The sequence below is a fragment of the Venturia canescens genome, chromosome 2 (assembly GCF_019457755.1).
Source record: "Venturia canescens isolate UGA chromosome 2, ASM1945775v1, whole genome shotgun sequence".
Classification (NCBI taxonomy): domain Eukaryota; kingdom Metazoa; phylum Arthropoda; class Insecta; order Hymenoptera; family Ichneumonidae; genus Venturia; species Venturia canescens.
This window is the reverse complement of record NC_057422.1, coordinates 592,746-619,153: the sequence shown is the minus strand read 5'-3', so window position 1 is coordinate 619,153 and position 26,408 is coordinate 592,746. Positions and strand designations below refer to the sequence as shown.

Here is a 26,408-nt window from a genome sequence, read left to right as displayed (position 1 = left end):
AAAATAAAGAATTGAATTTGGAAGGTTCTAATTTTGGAAAGTGTTCCAGGAAGAATACTAATTTTCGCTCAACAACACCAATGAGAATAGGATTAACGCGTCGGAGTTATGATGTACGAGTATGTTTTTACATTTTTTAAATCACTCAGTCCTTGATTCCATACAATTATTGATACGATAATTGTGAAATGCCGCTTACAATTGACAATTAGTTACTGAATTTTTTCGCGTATAATTTCTATTACACATTTATGATTATTAGAGGTTAACCACGCTAGGTACCTGCGGTATTGAATAAATGAGAATTTTATTATGTCGCGGAAAAACCATTGGGCAAAAAATATAACAAACAAGAGGCCAACGGAAGGCAAACACACGCAAAACAAGAAGCAAGATTGGAGAGTTTGTACAATATTGCTAAACCAAAATCGACTATGAGCTAAAGATTGAGGTAGCATTAGTGGACAATTGTGGGAGGGGGATCCTTCGAAAGATCGTGACTGAGAATGAAAGTACCCTATTGATAATTCAGACTATCACCGTTATTGGGATCTGACATGGAGGCGTGGCCTAAATTTAATATGGCGCAGACGGGGGTGCAATCGCCGTGTTAAGTCAGTGCGTGGTACAGGCTCATCGTGTAAATATAGCATTAGTTATAAATATTCAGAATAGCCAATGCTAGTTTTAACAATAAGTGATATTTGCTAATGGTCCGGTCCAACTTCTAGTCATAGAAACTTCTTTTTTCTTTTTTTCTCTTTTTGGTAATTTTTTTATTTTTAATTTTTCACGAGGCGTAAACGCAAATACTTCCATTTTTTGTTTAATTTTGCGCAAAAACACTAATGTTAATTGATATATGTATTAATGAGCAATGCACCCCGGTTATAGTTTGAAAATTCGACACCAGATGTCTCACAAATTTTGTCAGATCCCAATACACGTATTAAACACATAAAATTAAAAAAAAAAACGGGTTTGTTCACAAATAAAATTTAATGATCATAGACACGTGTGAAAAAGTTTAATTTGACCAAGTGAAATGTTACAATTTTCAACCAAATAGCATATAACAAAAAGTATGAAATATTGTCAACAAAAGAAAAGGAAAAAAGATTTGTTGGGGAGTGCTGTTCATGTTTCTCGATATCCCTGCCAGCCAATTTCCGACCTTGTTGTTACATATCGAGAGGAGGTTTCGAAATATAGACCATTACGATACCCTCATACATCTTGGACTCTAATTTTCCTTCTGGCCAGCACATAATCGGTTGTGAAAGAATGGGGAAGAACCTCCCGTGAAGTTCGACGTGAACGGAGGGATAAAAGCCTGGAAGAGGTATCTATCTACCTATTATAGCTGGGGAAAGGGTGCGTTTCTCTCGTGAAACTGGGTGATCGATTCCTCGCCAATTCTACTTGGTTCGGTTTCGACGTATTGGTGTCGGATGGAGATGAGAATGTACGGGAGCACTTGAGAGAAAGAGGAGCGATGAAGGGGTTTAGAAATGATGGATGAAGCAGGTTGTGAGCCGAGAAAAGACCATTTCTTGCTTTCATCGAACGAACGTTCCATCTCATTCCAAAATCTTTCATTGCTTGCAGACTGATTGGATATTAGGTCCGAACATACCATACGACTGCAAAAGATTTTTCCCAACAATTCGGCGTTAGAGAAAAGAAAAAACGTTATGACGTCATAAATCGACATTCCCGTATATAAGAGTGCGGCAGGGCTCGCGCTGACTTTTCTTTTACACTCTCGTTTTTTCTTTTAATACTTGGCGTCGAGCCGCTACCGCGTCTCTTGATCATTTAGACGAGGATTCATCTTATTGCCCTCCTTCACATCCGAAAATATTTTTTTTACGAAATTCCCGAAACAAGAACCGGGAATCAATTTTTGAATTGTAATAAAGTTAGCAGATCACGTGCTGGTTAAGCATTAGACGTCCATGTCACCACAAGTTCCCCTACACAATAATACGATAGCTCGAGAAAAAACGAACACTCCCCATACCTTTCTCGCTTTCTCGTCTTCACCCCCCTCTTTTCCATTCTTTTCAGATGAAATGATATTGCCATATTTTATGTCTTATTCATCCGGTCTACATTGCGTCTACGCGAATCTAGTCCCGTACGATGATATAAGATAGTTGTCACCCCAACGGGGTTTTTAGAGTAAATATTTTGTCTGCAGATATATGCTGCACGTCTCGACTTGCCTCGTCAATCTTTTTCTTTTTAGCACTTGGTGTCACAGGATGCAGCAGTAGTATCTCCCGATCACCTACACCCATAATCGCAGATGGTTAATCTGAACATTAATATGGCTGATTTGGAATTCTGCGATTGTTTCGGTGGTGGGAGTACAGAACTGAGTATACATTCGGTTATCTATAAATAGTTCACCAAATGTAGAGATTCGGGACGAGGAATGAAAACCCCGAAATTCGTCAATACGAGAATCTTCGGCGAAAGAATCGCCCACAGAGACTTTGTCGCTGAGGTGGTGGCTGGTGCGCACACTCTATCGAGGGTACACGAAGAAGTTAAATTTCCTAAAGAGGTTGGCAGCAGTTGGAAGAAAGAGGCATAGGACTGAAGGGAAAGAGTGAGAGATGAGATAGCAGCTTGCTGTTGAGAGCAGAATGACGGATAAATAATATGAGTTGATTTGCAAGTTTTCCATAACCCGGCCTGAATGGGTAGACTCCATTTTTGAATATTCCTTTAATACATGAGTTTTAGAATAAAATTTCTCCCCAATGATTTTTTGATAACTCAAAATATTCTGTATACGTTAACGGCATGAATAGCAAAGGAAAAAACAAAAAAAATCCTAAACATTCCCTCATGTGGATAATTGTGAATTCATTGTTTTATTTATTATTCAATATTACCGACATCGAGGAGGAGGACTGAAACAATGAAAATTGGTGGTAGTTGCCTGACCATTTCATATTTTGTGCACGAAACCAGCCATATGAGAAACCCGTTAATTAATTCGGGGGATTCGATCAAAACGTGATTTTAATGAAAAGAAATTCGTTTTTGGGGTTTAATAGCATTAATAGTAATTCAACTGAATCTTCAAAATACAGTGCAAACAAAAATATAAGTGTTCCCTAAAATTCAGTGGTCTATAAATTCAAAGTCATTATAATTGAATTTATATTCAATTAATATATATTTCAAATATATTATTTGAATTACATTCGAATAATGCTTTGGTTCTAATAAATGTTTAACATTTTTCAAATGACTGGTGTAATTTGGCTCAAAAAAGAAGGTTCAACTAAGCGAGAGAATCGTATCAGCTTCGCCATTGGTTATATTGTATTCAACTTCAGGGCGTAGTTGGAAAAGCACAAAAAGTCTCCGCTTCCAAAAACTATGTCTTTTTCTTGAGTAAAGTTGTCAAAAAGGTGAAAATAGAATACCATTTCGTACAAACTTTTTTCGATAACCTACCATGTTTCACCATGTCGCAGGCTGTCATTCTTGAGCTATTCGCAATTGTAATAAAATCAATTATCTACTTCGAAGCTTAATTCGAAGTTCCGGAATAATATAGTTCTTCCTTCTCTCATATCTATTCTTTATTTCTCAAGTTCTTGACACACGAGATCAATAAAAATTCGTCTCAAAGCAAGCTGAAGCCGGAAAATGTAGAATTTTACTGACCCCATAAATGCTTTTGACTTTTCATTTTGGGTTTATCCTCGTTTCATTACGTGGGTGATAGTAGATGCTTACAAGCTAAGTGGTTCAGGATATGACCCTGCAAATTGCATTCTTGAGGCTGGTAAAAAAAAAAAAAAAAATCCAATAGAATATTGGGGCAGAGTAATCGATGGAATGAACCTGGGAAGTGCACGTTTTATTTTGTGACTGACTTTGTTTTCATCAGCCATCTCGGATTAATGGAAAAAAGTGAATGATTGCAATTTCATTGGTTACTCTACTATATAAACGGATTGTGATTAATGTTGCCTCTAATACAGTCGTATGCTCGATTAATGATATTTTTTTTACGTGTAGAGAAGTTTGTCTGCGACACAAGCATCACGACTACCGATCATCGATATATCAGAAACGTGACGGTATTTTTAATTAAATCCCCGTAGCTTTATGCTCCGTTCCCTGCACAACCTGTAGTATACATCTTTATTGATGACGATAGAGCACAAGGACGATCAGATGAGGGCGTTTCTTCCCTCTTTTTTCTTTTCCAGAGATCCAACCTTCAGGGAATTTAGCATTTTATCCCTCTTTCAGCGTATCTCGCACAGCCTGCGAGGGATGTTTTATTTCAAAAAATTATGTAAATTCAGACTTGGTCATGAAATATGAAGACATTTTTATCTTTTATTGTTCATGGTTATTTTGCTAGTAACCCGGAAAACGATGCGGAAAATAAGGACCTATGCCTAGCCGTAACGTTTTCGAAAAAGATGTAAATCCCTGAATAGAAATTGAAACTTTTTTTTTGTGATTTTTTGAATAATTTTCAAACTGCCCCCACCGAAAATGACTATTTTTTTTACCATTAAGTAGTAATAAGAGTAAAGTTTATGATAAAGCCAACTATGCAGAAATTCATGCGGAAAATGCTAAAAATAGAGCTAGAGAGTAAGAGAGCTTCAATTTCGCACGGCAATGCAATACTCCATACGGTAATATCGGATGTTTCACTACAAGTTCCTCACTCAAGCACTCGGGATCATCTCCATTTTTATGAAGGGCACCTGCTCTCAGTATTTTTAACCACAAGTGTAGATTACAAGCAATAAAATCAACGATATCCCACGTCATAAGTTTAGGATGACCTTGAGGTACAGAAAATTCCCAAAATTGGCTTCACAGTAAGGCACACGAATGGAAAAGACAAGAGATTGGATATCGTTTATTGGCAAAGTTCAGAGCGAGTCTCGTCTCCCAAAAAGCAATGTTTTTCGTACATTACACTGATCACTTTAAGGTAATAACACGACGAGTCTTTGGATTTTTTCTCTTGAGCTCTTTGGTATTGTTAATAAAAAACCGGGGTTTCACTCTGAAAAGGTAGGAGTGAATTTGAAATGTTGTAATAAGAGCTATAGATTGAAAAAATGTTTGCATCTCAAATTTCTTTCTTGTACAAGAAGAATAACATGCCGAGTATTTTTGAATTACTAATATACCTTCTGAGAGGCACGTAGCTCACGCAATGGCTAGTCTTCCATGACGTGACCATTTCTATCGTCAGATATTACTCTATTCTATATACGTATAAGATATAATACACTTCCGTTTGGTTTGGATTGTATACGAGGCCGATAATAGCTTGCAAAATATATTAGGTGCTTTGAAATGACAATGAATCTCAAGAGCATAATACTGTGTAAACGAATGAATCCTCGTATCCGCGACAATAGACACAAGTGCCACAGACAATCCGTGACGGGGGGATAGATTCGTTCGATTACATACATGCATAGTAAAACACGCACGTCTATGCATGGTGAATAACGAAAAAAATGGAGAACCGATCGAAAACCGAACAATTCTAATCTCATTTGCCATTTTGAATAGGGTATTTTACACCATGTAAAAAAATATATAAAAATGCATAATTATGATAGATTTCGTAAAAAGTAAGCGAGAAACGTCAATATTTATTCATAAAAATCCAATGTAAATTTTGTAATTCAATTTAAAAAATCGTCTTTTTTCATCTGTTTTTCAGATGTCTAAAACGCCATTCGCCATATTGGATTCCAACGTGACGTCACTCCGATAGTAAACAATCTAGATTCTTATTGTGGGCTCCGTGTTATTTTGAAATTTTACAATTTATTATGCACGTTTATGAACTTTTATCATTCATTTGATTAAAATCGCATTATGGAAAACGGTTTTGTGAAAGCAGAAAGTACAAATCTACCAATGATAAATATGTTGATGGTGGCGATGAATCAACAATTTTTGTGGTATTTTTACACTTGTATTATTGCATTCAGGCACGAGACACCAATGATATACCACTAAAACTCATTATTTTTATAAATCTTATTACTTGGTCTTTCGCAATTGTATTGTTTACTAACGGAGTGACATCACAAACCGCAACAACATGGCGGCTTGTGTTTCCGCGCGAAAATTGAAAATCGTAAATAAAAAATAGTTTTCAAGACAGTTTTCGGTCTTATAAAATTGAAATAAAAATTCTACTGGTTTATTACGATCTCAGGATTATTTTAAAACAGTTTTCAAAAAAAGGTGTAATACCTATTATCCATTAACTATCCAATTACTATTCCTATCGCTGGTCAAGCCCCATCCTTACGACTGACGCCTAATATTTAGAAACCTAAAATCTCAAAAGTTGCGCGATGATGTTATCGATCGTTGAATGAAATCCTTCCTCCAACCTTTGCTTCATTTGTCGTCCGAACATTGTGTTTCACTCCTTGGAGATATCCCGAGGAACGGGGTAACGGGATAGTATACGGCATATCGCGGAACACCATCCTATTCTGCCAGATCACCCGAGAACTATTGCCAGCAAGTTGGCACTGTGCTTTTATGCTTATATAGCATCCATATGATCGCTTCATATGAAACAAAACGTTTGCTATGTATTTGAAGAGATATTTTTATGTACAGCATTGACATTTGCTGAGTAAATCATTTTTGAACTTATTTCGTGCCCATGAATAAAAACGGTGTAATGGTTTCGAAAGAATTGCCATTTCCTTTACGATTCATCAACAACTCGCTCATCATATATTGGTTTTGGCTTCAACGCATGAACGGATTTAAATAGTACGATGCTGACGATTCGGATGGTTTCTCACATATTAAGCAGCATAATGACTGTGCTCTAATGACCGAAATAGAGTTAGGGATCACGAGCAAACCACCAACAAGGGGTTGGAGGGACGATCAGTTTCCCGTCTCCTCTTCCGGAAACTCATCAGGAAATTTAATTGAGGATAGAGGTCATTCCCACATCGATAACTACAAACACAGATAAAATATTGAAACACCTCTGTTGATCGGACGAGAAAATTTAGCCTATAAGAACGCCCGAGCCCATTCCTATAATTAATTACAAGGTTTATAAGAAGATACAAAATTTAAGAATACGGCCAACCAAATTTTGAAACACCTGTGTTCTACTTCGTCATAGTAAGTATAAGCCCGCTTGATTCCGTTCGAGAAACGTACTCCTCCTTTTTTACTTTCATCTCTCAGGAGGCCGTAATTATTTATAATGAAAATTCTCCATTGAACGACCCCAGCAAGAATAATTCACTTGTCCCGTCCAACAGTGACCAAGAGAAGGAGCTAGTAGTGTCAAAAGTTTGATTTCTTTCCTACGAGTATAGGGATAAGATTTTTCACACATCTTGAATAAATACAGGGTTCGTAGTGTTGAGTGTTCGGAGTTCCGCTAAATTGCAAAATTCTCAACAGGGAAGCACTGACTTATCCTTTTCAACGAAACTATTAACGGAATTAGTGTTGGTTAAACATGGCATAGATCCTAATTATTTGGAATAATGTTACAATTGCTTCAATTCATGATGGAAATAAAGAACTGAAAATTCAATTCGTCAATCTCAAGATAAGAAACTCAAGATAATAATTCTCAAGATAAGAAACAGTATGGCTAAAGGGCTGAAAAGTAATGTGACCTATCAACTTAAAAGCATTTCTCACACGTCTTACGGAATGTCTTTTTCTTCTCCGTCTCGCTCTGCCTCTCTCTCTCTCTCTTTATTTTATTCACAATTCCATTACGATCTACATCATTGTACTATGCGTTTTATTAAAAATATTTTCTATACTCAGCCCTGTCCGGGTTCGAGTTACGAGAAGAGAGCAACTAGTTTTCGCCTTGGGCTTCCATTTGAAGAAAACGAAAAGATTGGAATGAAATAGTCAATGGTGAGAAATGATCAGACGATAATTTTCTTCCAAAGTATAGAAGTTTTTGGATAGAGTTCGCTTAAATAATGACTCAAAACTTGGTTGAAATGTGAAAAAGGGTCAGCAAAGATGAAATAAGATTTTTAACGGTTTGCAAGTTTTGGTATTAATCGCGAAGACTATTGATCGCTTTTTAAGCAATATCTATAAAACTATCGGGTGATTGTAATTTTCTCGAGTATAATTCAAATCAAATTACTTAGTAGTCGGGAAATATTCTCCACATGTTTTGATGGGCGTTTATCGAAGCTATTTAATCGTGGTCGAAAATACTATACATTCATCAATTGGAAAAAGGTAAGATTGAGTTCTTCGTGTCTACTCGAATGCCGATGAATAACTCGTACTGTACGAATAATCAAAATCGACTGATCGCTTTCAACGACCCTCATCATTTAAAATAAAATTTCGCCTTTTTCCTTGGCCTATATATTTTCACAACCGTTATTGGTAAAAATATGAATATCAGTTCGATACAAGCAGGGAAACAGCAGAGTGAATTATTAATTAATTGAGGTGTGAAGGAAAATTGAAGCGAGACAAAAAGATGGTAATGAAACGATACGAAACTTTTAAAATCTGGTAACCTAATGGAGTTTGAAAAATGGTATTGAGACGAGGGTGAATATGAAAGCGGACGCGGGGCTCGTACCAAGGTCGGTAGTGGGTGACGTTTTAGATGGAGGTCGACAGGGAGACAGCCGAAGAATACAAAAAGACGCGCCTATATTCAACTCCTCCTTCGCTCATAAAATCTTTCCCCGTCCACGACCTCCCGTAACCGCAAAGTACGAATTGAGTTTTGAAGAGCAGCCAGGCGATTCCTGAATTACTTTGTCGAGTAGTCCGTGCCAAGAATAACGATTTTAACCCTTAAAAATATAAGCGTTAAATGGATATAATATGTGTATATACATATGTAGGAAACGATATTTATGTGAATCATACACAAGGTGTCTCAAATGCTTACCTTAACCCTTTTACTTTAATTACACAATTCATCGTTTCGTTAAGGCTCATCTGCCCTTTTATAGTATTTCTGGGCGAAAAATTGATTCTCAATCATGAATCGACCTGACAGATATACAATGGATTCAATTTCAAGAAAAACATATCGATGAAAAATCCATTCGAACATTGAAGAAAATAGAAAACATTCACCTGCAAGATTACAATCAACGACGCTCATCAGTTCTCAGGTTAGTGTGAGAAAGGAAGGAAGTAGATGGAAAAAGAAAACACGTTTACAAACACATTCTTTCTGCGTCATTAAAAAAATGGCGGCCAACCGGCATAGCTGATTTTTTGTATTGGAACTACAAGGTATAGTGAAATAATCGACTTTCCATTAAAACGGTTGATCAGTTAGCGAAATTTTTGTGCTACATTTATTGGACACTGCATATAAGGGAGAAAAAGTTTATAGAGCAATCATGAATTTAATGTATTGGTGGCTCAGTACTCTTTCGCTGAAATCATGTTATCGAAGGTTATTCGCTATGTTGACTCGTAGATACTACTTGCCCTCGAGTAATGAGAGTCAATGTCGGCGATTTTCCTCGCTCCACGAACATTTATTGGTCCATTATATACGAAAATCTGAGACATACAGTATTCAAGGAAAATGTCATTCACTGGCGCCAACCAAATGAAAATATAACTTTTCACATAAACTTACAGTTAGATGAGGAAAAACATGCAAGCAGTACAAAATTGGCTTGTTTTTTTATTTTCAGTTTTATTTATGGTTTTCCAGAGACAAGACTTACAAATTTTTTAATTTAACAGTCATGAAGAAAATAGTTTGCTCAAATTATTCTTCTCTCAACCAATTTTGATTTCCAACCTCATATATCGATCATTGCAATCAGCATGATGTGGTTTTTTTTCAGTTCTTAATAGCATTAACCATTTGGAGCAGGATAGGAAGTTAATTTTCGAGGTATCGACCTGAAAAAACAAGCTTTCGTGCAAAAACGATAAAACGCTGCGTTGATAAAGCGTATTTGTACACAAAATTGTGAAGGGGCGATTCAACGCGAACATAAAGGATAGTGGATTCGGAGGATAGAGATATATAAAGTGATGGAATGAGTTAAATGGAATGGCTGCAAAGTGATCCAAACAACTTCGAACCCGGTTGTTCATCGGTTTCTGGATTATATGAATTTTATCATTCGAGCTCATACTGAAAAGCGACAACAAATAAATCATTGCAAGTATAAAGACGAAAAATAAGAATAAATCACGATTCCTCTCATGTAGCTGGAGGATAAGCAGAAAAATGAAAAATTCGCCAAAACTAGGTCAGGTCGGAATTTTTAAAGGTACAAAACGTTGGCAGCTAAGTTCCGAAAGACCCGTTAGACGTTAAATATTAACGCGGACTTACTAGCCCGGGCCTCGTTAAATTTTCAATCGGGACTCGTCGAGCTCTCTCAAGTTATTAAACACTGCGGACATCCGATCCATTTCGTTCCGTTCGTTAATACGATTTCTTCTGCCACGGGCAAGCCTAATGTCATATTCATTAGCACGAGTTTTAATGGCAACTACGCCAATCACGAGGTGCCGCACTTTCAGCCCTCTCAGCCCTTTCCAGTGGTTTATAAAAGCTTCCTTTCCTTTCCAATGAATGTTGACTTATCGGAAATTTCGATTTTTACCTATACACAAATTGTAACGGTGTAGTGTTTTCGAAACGCTCCGTAATGCTGCTACGCGTCGGATCGAGTTTCCCAATAATAAGGATCAGGTATGAAACAGACGAGAGATTCCAGCGAATTTTATATTGGAAATTCAATTATTTGATTTATTTATGTAATTGATTACGAAATTGGGTTCGAAATAATTCATGTTGAATCATTATTCATTTGAAATTTGTCATTTACATATGTGTATTTGTTAATTTTCATTGCGAAACTGCTCACAACGTTATAAACAGATTACAAACTCAAACAAGTTTGAATTTATTGTGACATTGCCATCTTCGAAAGCACAGGGATATTTCAGACGATTTGATGTGATGATCGTAGACTTTATGTGTGTCATGGTTCTGGCGCTCTCAGTTTTTATAAAAAAATCGGTTATGAAAGAGGAGTACTTCACCAATAATCTTAAAAAAAAAAACGAGCCCAGATAATTCCCACCCGCTTAGTTTCGAAAGGAAGGAAAATTCACGTTGAGATTTTCAAACGTTGCCTGCTGATAATGTCTCGCCTCATACTCAGGATTTCATGCCTTTTAAGAACGGAAGTAAAACGGAATTGTGCCTATTTGGGCCAACTTGGGGAAAGCGGGACAAAATTATATTTCATCGTTAGTTTATTTTATTATTCAGAGATATGGAGAATGAAATTCATATTTTTATGAGTGTGAACAATTCGACGAATTTATAAATTTCCGAGTTACTGAAACAGAGAAAAGTGAAAGAATCGAGTCTTGATTGTAGGTTCGTGAGAAATTTAAGCGAAATCATAGCCAGACCTGAAAAAACAGCAATCGAAAAAAGCTCGGTAAATACTGATTGGACGTGCATATGTTCAATTTCAAAACGAAAAACTTTTCAATGCGAATTGAGGTGAGCAATTTCGCACTTTCTTTACATCTCGGGAATTCTAACCAGAAACTTATTTTCGAGCAACTACAGCCAGAGGGTCTATTGTAGTACCTATCTTGAGCTTTATTCATTTGAGAACACCCGCTGATGATGTAAAAAGTGTGTCAACAGATGGAGGGAAAGTAGAAACAGAGAGAGAGCAGAGAAAGAAGCGACTTTCGCAATTAAAAAATAGTTAATGACTCATCAAAGTGGTTAGCAGGTGGGACAAAACCAAATGCTTTCAGATATGTGGTGTGAAGTAGCTCGAGATAAGATTCGAGGTCACGGACTGTCGAAAAGAAAAAACCATTGTTCTATATATAGTGAAAAATTTGGATATTTCGATCCATTTGATGAATTTAGACTTTAATACAATAAAAAGTTCGTTCAGTGTAGGTTCATTGATGTGAACAAATGAGTAAAATGATAAAGGACCTGGTCGTGAGAATCAAGGAATCGTTGGAAATTAAGGCAACGAAGATTTTTGAGAAAAATATGAACAAATGCAAGGCTTGTTTGAAAATAAAATATTATAATAAATAAAATAAAACAGTCAGTTCGTTTAGATGTAATCGATATGCTACTCAAGGTCCCGTACAATCGTGACGGATATTTTGAGTAATAGATTTAAAAGTTAATTATAAACAACAGAGAACAATGCACGGATTATTTAATTTCGATTATTTAAAAAGAAATTGAAATTTAACAACACTGGAAACGAGAGAAAAACTTTGATTAGGAAGTCATTGCCACGTGGTTCATTATTGTCGGGTATGTATAAAAAATGAGTGGAACGGGAGATAAAAAGTTGGCGAACGCATTTGTAGGTGTTTGGAAGGTTGGGGTGAAAGTGGCTGAAAAGCGAAGCCGCGCACTGTAGCGGCGGAGCCTGTAGAACAAGCGCTCAATCTAGGTGGCGCGCAGCTTGGGGGTTGTGAAAATCGATAGTTATCGTCTGCCGCGAAGACGCGAACTCGTTTCCAGTACGCGTCTCGTGTGCATGAGGTAAACACGCTCTCTCATCTCAAATACAATGGAATGATGAAATTTTTTATGAGATCGGTATCATTGACCGTATCGCACTGATCATCATGGTACGTTTCGATTTTTCGCAATCGAAAAAACCTAAATATATTCATAATTACGTCATCACAACAAAATATCTAGTATTTTATTATTGAAAAGAGAACGAAAAAAAAACAGATAGTTTTGCGCGCGTTATCAAAGAATGAAAAAACACATTGTCAGTGGATTTTTTTTTACTTCCTCTTCTGAACATGAGTTATCGAGAAAAATAAAAATACTAAAAAAATTGATTCTTCTTTCCGTGATTGTCGTCGTTGGAATTCTCACATTTTCCTTATTTTTGATACCTCTCTCATGTTTTTTGTGTGCAGTACGGTTTTGTGAATTACGCCCTCGAACTACTTGTAGTGAAGACCTTTGACAACGAGACATGGGAGGAGATCAAGTATGTAAAATAATGAAATTACTATTTTTTATGTTATCATCCCTTTGTTACACTCATATAATTCTTGAATGCATATCCGTTATTGCAAATCCTTACATTGATTTTCTCTTTTTATTTGATTATTCTAGTGAATTATTTTCTGCCGCAGTGAAGATTGCTTTACATTTGGGAAACCTTGTGGGTCGCACGCATTTGATTTTATCACCGTGTGTAAATGTTGTCGATATTTTTCATCCCCTTTACCCTCTCGTCAATATTGTTTTATCGCTCGAGAGGGCTAAATAAAATTATTCGGTTGATCCAAAATAATCATGCCGTACGACAAAAAAATTGGGTTCACCAGGATTTGAACAAGAAAACCACCCCTATTTGCATTTGTCACCTTATTTGATGTTACAAACGTCCCGCGAATTCGAAGAATCATCGTGAATTATATCTTTCCACGTTCTGTGCTATGACCCGACTCCTGTAACGGTGATTTTTGTTCGATCACCCTTTTCCACCATTGAAATAGATTATGCGATCCTTTCATATTTTGTATGAAATTATTTAAATCTTCTATCATTAATTTACCTAATATATAAAATGATTATGTAGTAAAGCTCGCTAAGGGCTGTTAACACGTAAAAATTCCATTAAATAAACGTCATTGGAGAACAAAAATGAAAATGATAATATTAGACGCTTTTATTAAGCCATGGAAGAGCTCTTTATTACCAAGTCGAATTCGTTTGGAGAAAGCTCCAATATCGTAAAGTGCTTCAGCTCATTCTTTCCATCAAGTATTCCAGAATAAATCGTATACTTTAACAGTTCGGGCTATTATTTGCAGTTGATACAACTTTTTTTTTTATTTTTCAAATTGATGATTCATCTAATTAATGAAATTATTAATGGATCTATGCTAATGGACAATTTTTCATAGAATTAAAATTTATAATTGTATGGCAAAATGTTTCAATCTAAGAAAGTATTTATATAAGCTAGCCAAACTAGAATTTAAAGCTGCCGAAATACTATCGAATACATGAAAATGAATGATTACTTACTTTTTCACCATTCGAGCGATTTATTTCATCTTCGCGATATGAGCTGGGACCAGTATGAAACGATCACTCTCGTAAACCACGGACAAATATCTGGATCTTTTTCTTGACTTTTCCGATAGCCCGATATCACTAAGCAAACCAACTTCTATCCCTTTTTGTTCCATTGTTGAAACCATCTTTATCTCTCCGTTTATTTCTACCGTTTGCTCTCACTTGGAGGAGCTATGGGAAACCATGCCACTATTTTTCACCACTGGAGAATACTTTGATTTTTATTTTCTATATAGACTTTGTCGATCCTATAAATATTCCTATGAAAATCCACATGTGTCGTTACAGACATTTCTCAAACGAGCAGCCTGGCAAGAAAATATTTGTCTATACGTTTTTATTGGCGCATAAATAAATTTCAACGATTTTCAACCGATTGTGGTATTATTTTATTCATTACCCGTCATGAATCATTGTTTGATTTAGGAAAGATGCTGCGGTCAACATGGACGGTCAATTTCTTGTCCGTCAAATATACGACGACGAAATCACGTACAACATCATTTCAGCCGCCGAAAAACGTCTAAGTGCGTAAAGTACAAATGTTTCGTTCATATTTTGTAAAATTAATACGATCGATCACCGCCGGGATATCATATGCAACCGGACCGAGCATATAGTCTCGTCTATTTATTTACAACGCAAATACATCAAATTAAATCAATTTGTATCCTTGCAGAAATTCCAGCCAACGAGATACTCGAGTTATTCGGTAAAATGTTCTTTGAGTTTTGTCAGGACTCGGGGTACGATAAAATTCTTGAGGTTCTCGGAGCGACGCCGAGAGATTTTCTACAGGTATTTAGACGTAAACATTTCGATCAACTTTTCAAAATCATATTAAATTAAATTATTTCTCCCACCGCGCGAGCACTGGGAAATCGAGCTTTTCGCGTGATTGTTCCGAGAAGCTTCGTCACTCTTTTTCCCTCTACGTTCTACGTATTTCTCATAAATATGTAGACTTTAGAAGAATAAGCTATTTTGTTCGGTGATTCGTTTAAATTTCATCGTGAGCGGGTTACGGTGGTTATACGCGTATATGCACATTTTTCCTATTATTAAATGGATGTATAATTATTAAATTTTCGTCCGTGGTTTCGGGACGAACACCGAAGCGAGCTTAGACTCACCTCTACGTATAATTTTCTCGGGGATACCGCAGCTACTTTGGCCCATAACCCTATTAATTGCAACGAGCAAACCAACGAGAGATTCAGGCATATCAGCGACGTATACACGTTTGTATGCATACACACACGTAGCCTCGATGGAAAGAAGCGTCCAATGTAATCACTTTGAAAATCCCTGAGTGCTCATTTACGGTTAAGGTGTACCTTGCGCGAGGTCCCCAAAGGGGAAAACACGTTGCACAGCCATCTTGCGAAAGTATATCATATACCATACGGGATGTCTCGAAAGTCACTTTCGGGGGAGGGATGATAACATGACAAAATTTTCGAGAAAAGAGCTTTCTTTCATTTTTATTTTCGGGACATTGTTAAAAATAGTATGAGCACAGGGGGGCTATCTAGAATTTTGCCGATCGCCTTATTCATTCATCGAAACCGAAAGCTTGAGATTTGAGACACCCCGTACAAACGGAAGTACGATTGAGTTTGTTCTTGCAAGCTTTTCTATACATGCATACATACACACACGATTCTCATACGCACCGTGCATATTTGATGTACCTATCTCGCTCAACCTGGCATTATATTCCCATCAAATGTTACTACCATCAGTTTGAACATCCACCAGATTTATTAACAATTTGAACTGTTTCTCAAACACAAATTTCAAAGGTCATGGATATATTGTTTTTTTTTTTTTAATTACTTACGTATATCAGCTGCAATATGCACTTCCATTTTGATAGAGAATAAAATTCACGTCGTTTCCTAGCACTGTATATCCGCCTACGACTCATTGAAGAACGTTTTAAACGGCTCTACTTTCCTTGCGCGAAACTGCAATTTCATAAATAATTGAACTCACGGGGTTCTCTTCGGCAATCCCACACCCACTTTCTCATCAATGAACTTTATTTCCTTTTCTCGAATGCTTAACGAGATGAGGTAAAAAAAAAAGCTATAACCAAATATCCGGGGATAATACGAAGCCGTCGAACGAAAGTACCGGAAAAAAAACAAAGTATAGAAATAGAGTCTCTCTTTAACTGTAAAATAGCTCCTGCCTACGAATCACATTTCGGTTCTCTATGACCTTCTTATGACCAATACGGTTCGATGAGTTTCAATATATATTCACCGATCGCATACGAATATCAATCGTCAAAAATCACTATAATAATACGTTGATAACGTAATACATGAAAAATTGTTTATTCGTCATAAATGATCCGTGAACCACAAGCTACTTGAGCGTCATTAAGATTTTTCGCTACACGACGTGCGAAATATAAGTTAAGGATTCCACTTACGTATACCGATCGGCTACAGAATTTGGACGCTCTGCATGATCATTTGGGTACACTTTACCCGGGAATGAGAGCACCTTCGTTTCGGTGTACGGAAAGACCAGAAGACGGAGCTCTTGTACTTCATTATTATTCCGATCGTCCTGGGCTGGAGCACATTGTCATAGGAATCGTCAAAGTAACTTTATCACTATTATTAATATATACATACCATATGTGTAATACACAGCAAAATTGAAATCGATCAAAATGAGAATGAATCATTCTAATGAATATGCGGTGTTTGCAGACCGTCGCGAAGAAACTTCATGGAACCGATGTCGACATGCAGATTCTTAAAACAAAGAACGAATGCGATCACGTACAATTTCTCATAACTGACACTTCAGCACCTGGTGTTACGACGAAGCCAATGATAGCTGATCTTGAGACCCTATCCGTCGGTGAATTACTTTATATCTTGCTATGAAATTTTTTTTAGCCGTCAGTCAGTTCTCGATAACCATATACCGGTACTCATATCTTTATTCATTTATTTTTCAGAGCCCAAAGTAAGTCCGGCGACTTTCTGTCGTGTTTTCCCGTTTCATTTTATGTTCAATCGAAATTTAACGATAGTTCAAACTGGCTGTACAATCACACGAGTAATACCACGTGTCAATAGCGGAGTCTGTAAATTGAGTGACATTTTACTAACGGTGAGTCTAAATAATGTAAATAAAATAAATCACTTGGTTTTGTATATGAAAATGATACATATCATGGGAAAGTTTATTAGAAAATCAATCATCTTTCATATTTCAATCCCATAAAAAGAAGAAGCTATTGAAAAATACTAATATCATATTAGTGTGGTGGTGCTGAATATACCATTGGTTTATTCTGTAGGTGAGGCCTCATCTTGAATTAACATTCGAGAACATATTATCACACATCAATACAGTTTACGTTTTAAAAACAAAGAAGAATGTCATGAAGGTCGAAACTTCTGAGGAATTTTCAAATCTGCGACTTAAGGTTGGTATCACCGCTTCCTCTTGGAGCAAAAGGGAATAAGAATTTGCACCTAGCTCAATATTTTCGCATCGTTACGCATTTTTCATGTTTTTTGTGTCTTTATGCAGGGTCAAATGTTGTATATACCAGAATCGGATTTAGTCATTTTTCTATGTTATCCAAGTGTGATGAATCTTGACGACTTGACAAGGTAAGGACGCAAATGTAAATTAATTTTTGAAAAATATTTATTACCGTCAAAAGACCATTTCTTTGGACCATTTATATTAATGTTTCATACCGGAATGAAAGTAATATACTTATACCACATTTCATATTCCATGTCTATATAATTATCATGAGTTTTTATGGCGATGCAATTTCAAATTAAATGTTGGATCCCCGACATTGCGTAATGAACAACTCGAAATCTCACAAACCGTCGTCTTCCTAGATAAACGTGGTAAAAGTGTTTTGTAACAAGTTTTCAGTCTCGCCATTTTTAATTACAAAGCGCTTTCTGCTAATAGTTGAAAAAGAGAACGGGTATTATAATTATTTTTCCTCTCGCACAATACTTGGAGAAAACAATAACTATGTTAATATACCTACGAATAGAGCAAAATGTATTTTTTGTCAACAATTCAGTGGTAATTTTGGCTTCACTTATAATCATTCATAGCAGTGTAGTGCTCAACTAATGATTTCCCATTCCGGAGATACGATATTTCATTTCCAAATGAAATTTGCTTAGTATTCATTCTCAATGAAATTACTAGGGATATCAATATTATCAGAAAGTTCTTTAGATCAGGCAGTTAAATTCCTTAGTTGATAAAATCGTAAAACGATTTCTCAATTGGGTGTACCAACTTATGGTAAACGCTCTCAAAGCTGCTTTAATTCGATCTGATTTTTTACATATAATAATTCTGAAACGATTTTCGCAATGTTCAAAAATCTTTTGTGATTTTGGTCGTATGATTTTTTTTCAATTAAAGTTTTCTGTTACATCGAGTGAGATTTTTTTTTACTTACTCATTGAACCTTTGTTGATAATGTAGTTTGTGCATGATAATTTTGGTTACATGATGATGATAAATAAGGGATTTTATCAGTCTTGGGTAAACAAGAGTTTTCCAAACTTTCCTCAAACTAATTTTATATTAAATTTTATATACCCTCAATAAACATCGAATCAATTATTTACGCATATAACTTGTGTTCTTGAAATATATTCGATGTTTTCTGTTATTTTGTTGGATAACTAGACGTGGATTATACTTGAGTGACGTTCCACTTCACGACGCAACCCGGGACTTGGTTCTCATGTCAGAGCAATTCGAGGCTGATTACAAATTAACGAGAAACTTGGAACTCTTAACGGATAAGCTTCAGCAAACATATCGGGAACTCGACGGAGAGAAACAAAAAACAGACAGGTATCGAGGATTAATTAAAACTCTGTTTGATAATAGGAAATAAAAAAAAAAATTATATAGGTATCGGATGAGTATATCTGTATTAGTATATAATTGGGTTTTTCGCGAACCCATCTCGCTGTTTTTGTTGATGTTTCTGAGAGAACTTCGACCGTCGTCTGCCCGAAAGGTGTTGTCCACAGTTGCCAAGTGCTCTTTCCTAATGCACCAGCTAAGCTACAGTATAACTACTGTTTATCCTCATTTGCCCAAGGGCTAAGGGAAACTGTGGGTAACTCATCATCATTCGTTTATGACGATTGTATTAAATTAATTATGCTTTCAGCAAATTCACAAAGCTTCATTAACTCTCATTCGGACTTTCTTCATTATTGTTACTTCTTACACAAAATTATCGACTTTCTCGGATGTTTCTCCAAATCCGAGGTTCCCTGCCGTCATTAGTATTCGGCGCTAATAAGAATTTGAGCGTTATAATATAAAATTATCCCGATACCCAATCATAGTATTATAAATGATTAATTATTGAATATATTCATGTATTGATTACATAATTTTATTCCAATTGGTCTTCAATTACTTCTGAGTATTCTGGAACGATTTCACCGAAATATAGTAATTCTCACCAACTCGTCGCAACTTAATTCATCCGGATATCGCTTTTATCCTCATTATTTTGAATCTTAAAACGGCTATAAAACGACGAAATATCCCGCGTTCGTCCTTCCAGTGTTGCTCCACCATTTTGCCCGAAAATTTAGTTGCTATCGTATACTCACCTTCTTTTTTATTACACACACTTATACGGCATCGTGGTTTAAGTAGGACCGGCTCTCTGGAAAATAATACTTCAATTTTCGACCAATCCAAAAAAAAAAAAAAAAAATATGATTCTGCGGTTCTCTGCACTCATCGAGAGAATAATAATAAAAAAATAAAAAAATCATGTTGAATAGGTTGCTGTATTCGGTACTGCCGATATCGGTGGCGAATGAGCTCAGACATTCGAGGCCCGTGCTAGCCAAGAAATACGATTGTGTCACACTTCTGTTCTCGGGTATCGTAGGATTCGGTGCTTACTGTGCAGCACATACGGACTCCAGTGGAGCTATGAAAATCGTCAATATGCTTAATCAGCTGTATATTGCTTTCGACGTTCTCACAGATCCAAAAAAAAATCCAAACGTCTACAAGGTATACGTATTGATGAGAAACTTTTCTATTTCAATTATTTTCGAGATAATGTTACCAACGCAATACCTCTCGTGATTTCACTCATCGAAAGTAATAGTTGAAGAACAAATTTCTTATGAAATTATTAGCTACCAAAGAAATACGTTTCTAATGGTATAAACCTAAATGAATTTTCGTAAACTCATAATATGAAGGTTCAAATGAGATGTAATTATTCATAATAATATGTACATGCATTTGCATATATACATATTTGATAAATGTTTAAATAACTCTATATATAATTATGAATACATTATATTGAAATATATACGCAGGTGGAAACTGTTGGTGACAAGTACATGGCCTCCAGTGGATTACCCGAGCCATGTCGCAGCCATGCTCGTTGCATAGCGCGTCTGGCCCTGGACATGATGGATCTCGCCGCCGATGATGTCCAGATCGATGGAGAGCCTGTGGTAAATATGCAAACCTAGCCCCATAGCGTTTCCACAAAAATCAACGCAGCAATTATGATACAGAGAAACGTTTAAATTATTCTGCGGCATACACCGAGAATGTGTTAGTCTTGTGAGATATAGTGATTCGTACAAAATTTAGATTTTCTATCAAAATAACTTAGCCTATGTGAACGACGAGAAGTTTAAATATTCGCTATTAGAGAGAACTTTTTTTTTATCGAGTGTTAACAATTTTTGTATTGATTCTTCATCTCTAATTTCGACGATTTTCAGATGAAATTAGAAAAATTATGACGTTGAAGCACGCCCTTGTATATGAACGTTTGAATAAAATTGCCTGTTTTTGGAGCAAACATCAGAGCGCTAGAAAGCTGTATTTTTTTGTTTTTACAGAAAATCACTATTGGTATTCACAGTGGTGAGGTCGTTACCGGCGTTATTGGACATCGCATGCCTCGTTATTGCCTCTTTGGTAACACGGTCAATCTAACGAGCAGAACGGAAACGACCGGTGAACCCGGCAAGATTAATGTGTCAGAGGACGCTTACAGGTAAATTTTATAATGAATTGCGCACGAGAATTGGGCAAGCCGCTGTTTTTTCATCGACTGTGAGAAATGATTTAAAAAAACAACATCTCGTCGGAACGATGGAGGCTATGTTTTCATTTTTTGGAACGAAATTGCTTCGCTCTTCGCGGCAACCTCTCTTTTATTGTATTTATTTAAATATCATAGGAGAGTAAAGTGAAACGGCTTCCAATCCTCAAAGGAGTCGAATATTTCGAATTCGTTTCATCAGCATTGATTGCTATCGAACTGGCAATCAACAGGAAAAGTTCCCTGCGTAAGGTTTCGATGAAGTAAAACGATGTATCGAGAAGGAATACGTATAATCACGCGTCGTGTAATCCGGATGTTTTAATTGTATGCTATTATACGAACAAGTTCGGTCGTTGTACGGAGATGTACTCGCGTAACATTTTCTCAGTCGGAATGACCGCAGGTAAAAGTGAATTACTCATACAGCGGTCTCTATATATACACGAATACATGTAATTCTTGCATGCGCGTGCGTATGCTGTCACGGAGCAACATCCAACTTTGCTTCCGTGGATCGTCGAGCTCTATTCCAGCTCGGGAATGCAGAAATAAAAAAACTCGGACAGCATTTATTTAGTTATTTTCTTCTTTGATTTATTATAATCTCAATAGATTTTTAGTGTAATTGCTAGCATCGAAGTTGAAAGTATAGTTTGGTGAGCGTCGATTGTTTCAAATTCAGTCAGTCATATTTTAGATCGAGATAGTCTCGAAGGGTATCCGGTATGTGGAGTGTTTTGATACCGTGAGGCAGGGCCCAATTGAGGAAGAGACTGCGCCGTATTCGGCACCTACATAGATGCGTTAATTCGGGTGGCCGTAATCCGCTTCTATCGGGTGGTACGAGCTTTCTCTCGACCAAATTTGGATAGTGTTCGTACAACGGTACAGTCTCGAGGCCAAATTTTTCAGCAATGTGGGTAGGAGTTTTGACACTTGCGTTTGGCACCGTTCGTAGCACTAATTTCAGGCACTTGATCAAATTATCGGGGATTTCGTTGATCCGTCGATTACCTCCGTCAACTTTTTCCATCTCATATTCGTTCAGTCGCGTCAATAAAATTTCGATGGGCGACGGTGAGAATTTTTCAGATTCCGTGGAAGCTCCGTAACGCAACATAACTTGAAGAATATCCGGCGAACCGTGTTGTATAGCGACTCTAAGAGGCAAAACTTGTCCGTAAGATTCCATCGGTACATCGATAAATCGCCTTTTCGAGCTCCAACTTTCTGTTCGATATTGCAGTTTCGCGGCAATCGCATGATCCATGAAATAAATCAGAGCTTTTATATTCTCGTCGCGATCATCAAAATCGCTCTTCCAGCCTGACAAAAAATGAGTAACTCGCGTACCAAATATAGCACCGACAAAAATTCTCTCGAACGTTTTCTCGCAATAAAAAATGTCGTTCAACAATCGACTTACTATCTCGTTGTTACTCAAATTCCAATCAAAGCACAATTTTGCCGCGACGTACAACACGTTGTGAAATTTACCCAACAAACATACCGATCCGTTATCAGACATCGATATGTTATGATAGCGTAATGCCGATTGTACGATCCTCTCACACACGTCGTCCTTCCTTATGTTCTCCGCTACGATCAATAATATTTTCTTCATGTACTTTCAACTTTTTTTATCGAATCTTTTCGCACATTCTCTGTATTCGCGCTCATTTTTTATCACTAAATAATTTTATACAAATTTACATGTAGAACGTGTTACAAAATTGAAAAAAAAAAAAACATGTTCACACAAATTTATCTTGATTGATTGACATTAATATTTTGAATATGAATGAAAAAGGGAGAGTAAATTTTCACTAGATATATTGCGCAGGAATTCTAATTTTTAGGCAACTTCGCAATGTGTCGCGAGATCGACTTGAAAATTTTTTAACATTACCTTCGGCACAACTATTTATAACGTCGGAAAAAAATTTGACAAGTTGACGTCGTTTGTGACGCGACACGAGGCAATTTCTCTCCATTTCGGCGAACAATTTGTCGAAGTAACAGTCGATAACTAACTCCATTTCTGTTTCTAATTAATATTTTTCAATAATACGAAAAAAAAATAACAATTTTGTGAGAAGAACTTCACTTTCGATTGAGATGATAAGATGCAGACAGAAACGGAGAATGGTATGATCTTTTCGCAATTGTTCAAGTTTCAATGACAGCTGCCGTAGAGGAAAAAATTGAAGCGGAGCTAAGAATAGGGTACTAATGAAATTATACCTTAAGTACTTGTTCATTCGTAGGCTTTCCTCGACTCAATTTTCCCCTTCGGTTCTTCAATAACCCTGTCGCGAACGTTACGAAATAAGATGAGGGTTAGGGTCTCGGGTTTCGTTGACATCAAGATTGATGCTATATACGCCCGGTCAGTCGTATTATCCCGAGGAAAAGCAAAAATTTTATCTCAGTATTTCCCGTCATTGATAAATGTAAATTTTCCAAGTTTACAATTATTTTGCGAAAATTTGAACAAGGTATCGACCAATGACATTATTTTTCTTGTTTACGTATGAATTTAATTTTGATTAAAGTTCAACGCGTCATCATTAACGATAATTTTTGTATCCTGTGTTCCAGATATCTCTGTATGCCAGAAAATCAGGATCCTCAATTCCTGCTGGAGTACCGAGGACCGGTAATTATGAAAGGAAGATCCGAAGCTATGAACGTATGGTTCCTATCGAGAGAAAGGGAATTAACTTCGTAAACGAGTGATTGCCGCAAAACGTTTGGAGTCGTCGTCAAATAAATATTGTTGACGTTTTTCAATGAGTTCCGCGACTATAAATTTATTTCAAGCGAGTTTATTGAGTATTCTCTGTTTAGTCTATTAAAATCTATATCGTTGTTGAGTAACCGGCGAATTGATAATTTTTAAACGGCAGAATCAAATTTTATAAACAATCATACGTCATCGAGTATAGTTTCATCGTAGTAAATTGTTAAATTATTTTCACTGTTCAGATAAACTCACACACAATAGATCAGTGGAATTGAAAAAAAATGTTTGACTCAATCGACGTTTGATAATAAAATAAACTAAAAACAAGTGTCATAAAATCCCATGGAATGAGAATGAGAAAATCAAATGTGCTAACACTTACATTCTCCAATAAATTCAGAGCAATTCGTTTACTCTGTGATTAACCGTATTCATAAAAAATGATACTGACTGAGCCCTGAAACTTCTTCAAAGTTAACGATCCCCTCTTTTGAATGATGCACTTCCAAAATGTATGTATGCGTAAATGCGTATCATTTTCGTTATGAGAAAAAAAAAAGTTAAATAAATACCACGCAGAGAATCTTGTAGATAATGTTCTTCACAATAATGTATACTATAGTCGGTGACGAACAGGTAGACACTTTTACAATAGCAATGAAGTTTCGAGATTTCCATTGGATAAGTTCGGTATATGAATCTGTAATAACGGAGGAAGAAAACAATGAGAAAAAGAAAAGAAATTAATTTTCTTTCTCCCCCTCGTTATAAATATTTCGTGCTGATCAACGGATAATAGAGTATTTGGGAAGAAAATATTCGTTGTAACGGTTAATTCAGGTGAATATATACTTTCTCCGGCTTTTTCGAAGCATGTTTGGGTATAACCATGCACCTGCTTAACCATCGAAACTGAGACAATGAGCGGAATCGCTCTTGTTAAGTTACGATTAAACAGATTATCGAATTTGATAATTATCGCAATATTCACAACAACACAATTGTACCGCATCACATCGCTCTCAAAAACGAGTATTATATGGTAATAGCTCGAATAGCGTTAAAAATATTATCCTACGAGTACATCTAGGGATACACATTTTTTTTCTATCGTATATATTTTACACCAAAATTCTTGAATAATTATCGGTGATGCGAGTTGAAAATTTTTCAAAAATGACATCATCTCGATACGAAGTCCGAGACGAATAAAATTGACAATCGTTTATTTGGCAAATGAATAATCCCAGCTTTGATAATGAATTGTAGTAATAATGTATTAAATTAAGAAAAGTTATAAAAAGAAGCAAAAAATTAGTGACGATATCGGTATTTTTGTATGATCGACTCGTTATATGAAAAAAGGTGGTATTATAAGTTGAATGGGCCTGGGTTGGAATTTCTGTAGCTACATGCATCTACAGACACGAGATGTGTGATGGTGTAACGGAACCAGTTTTAGTCGTCAGTCACAGGGGTTTATGATTCCGCGCACCACAGACACATTTAAAAAATCTCTCAATGCTGATGAGTCAATCTTAGGAATCTCGCAAAACAATATTTGGTCGATTATCGATTTTTTTGGGAAATTCACTGATCACTAATCGTCGAATAAATTTTCGATGAAACTTTTAAATACAAATTTTTTCTCATCACGGATCAAACATGAAAAGGAAATAAAAATCCATCATGTTCTTTTAGTATCTCACCCAGATCCATGCAACTTTCACCATTATCATGGAAAGATTTTTCTAATGATCCTAAAAATGTTCCCGTTTTTATTAATGCAATTGCCTTCCGGTTCCTCTTCATTGACTACACGTATATAAAAAAAACAGCCTGGTGAAGGGGAGCTTGTTATTAATGTATAATGCGGCGAGAAGGAATGCAAAAGCCGCCAATTATAACTGTCCAACGTGTAGTGGTAAAGACTTTCTTATAGGTCACCGAGTTATACATATAGTATTTCGATGTAGTATTTTTCATCTCAAAAGAATAGTTTGATCTCTTCCATTATACGAAATTTGGTGGGTTAGGTAATAACTTAAATGAATTCTCTTTTTCGTTATTGTTAAATTTATCAATAATAATGGATACGTGTAAGTAACTTTTAGGACAAATTCTCATTGGATATACAAAAATATTTCGTTTAAATAATGAAGTATAAATTTATGAAATTGCTCATAAGAATTCAACAGTTACCTTTCAATACTTCAGAATAAAAAATCCTCACGCAGTCTCCGATATCGGAGTGCCAGTGCGTCTGTAGCAAGCAGAATGCAAATATATGTAGACAAAAAGCGTACACATCTCACATACACGAGGTCTTAATTTTCGTAATTTTGAAAAAAAAACTTCATATTTCATGTGTG

The 26,408-nt window shown here is 36.2% G+C and overlaps 2 protein-coding genes across 3 annotated transcripts; one reads left to right on the top strand and one right to left on the bottom strand.

Moving 5' to 3' along the window:
- The first annotated feature begins 12,551 nt into the window (after window positions 1-12,551).
- Gycbeta100B (guanylate cyclase soluble subunit beta-1-like) lies at window positions 12,552-25,353 on the top strand. Its single transcript, XM_043411347.1, has 14 exons — window positions 12,552-12,678; window positions 12,982-13,055; window positions 14,582-14,682; window positions 14,835-14,953; window positions 16,618-16,773; window positions 16,885-17,038; window positions 17,139-17,293; window positions 17,484-17,612; window positions 17,720-17,802; window positions 18,863-19,033; window positions 19,990-20,227; window positions 20,545-20,685; window positions 21,082-21,239; window positions 23,892-25,353. The coding sequence occupies exons 1-14, from the start codon at window positions 12,676-12,678 to the stop codon at window positions 24,019-24,021; spliced, it is 1,812 nt and encodes a 603-aa protein (XP_043267282.1). The 5' UTR covers window positions 12,552-12,675; the 3' UTR covers window positions 24,022-25,353.
- Window positions 21,859-23,480, bottom strand: stops (SOCS domain-containing protein stops). Of its 2 annotated transcripts, XM_043411349.1 has the most exons (3): window positions 23,200-23,479; window positions 22,788-22,889; window positions 21,859-22,520 (listed from the first exon to the last, which is right to left on the bottom strand). In XM_043411349.1, the coding sequence occupies exons 1-3, from the start codon at window positions 23,327-23,329 to the stop codon at window positions 21,973-21,975; spliced, it is 780 nt and encodes a 259-aa protein (XP_043267284.1). In that variant the 5' UTR covers window positions 23,330-23,479; the 3' UTR covers window positions 21,859-21,972. The 2 variants fall into 2 exon arrangements, with proteins under 2 accessions (XP_043267284.1, XP_043267283.1); XM_043411348.1 differs by having other exon boundaries at window positions 21,859-22,889; window positions 23,200-23,480.
- Window positions 25,354-26,408: the final 1,055 nt, after the last annotated feature.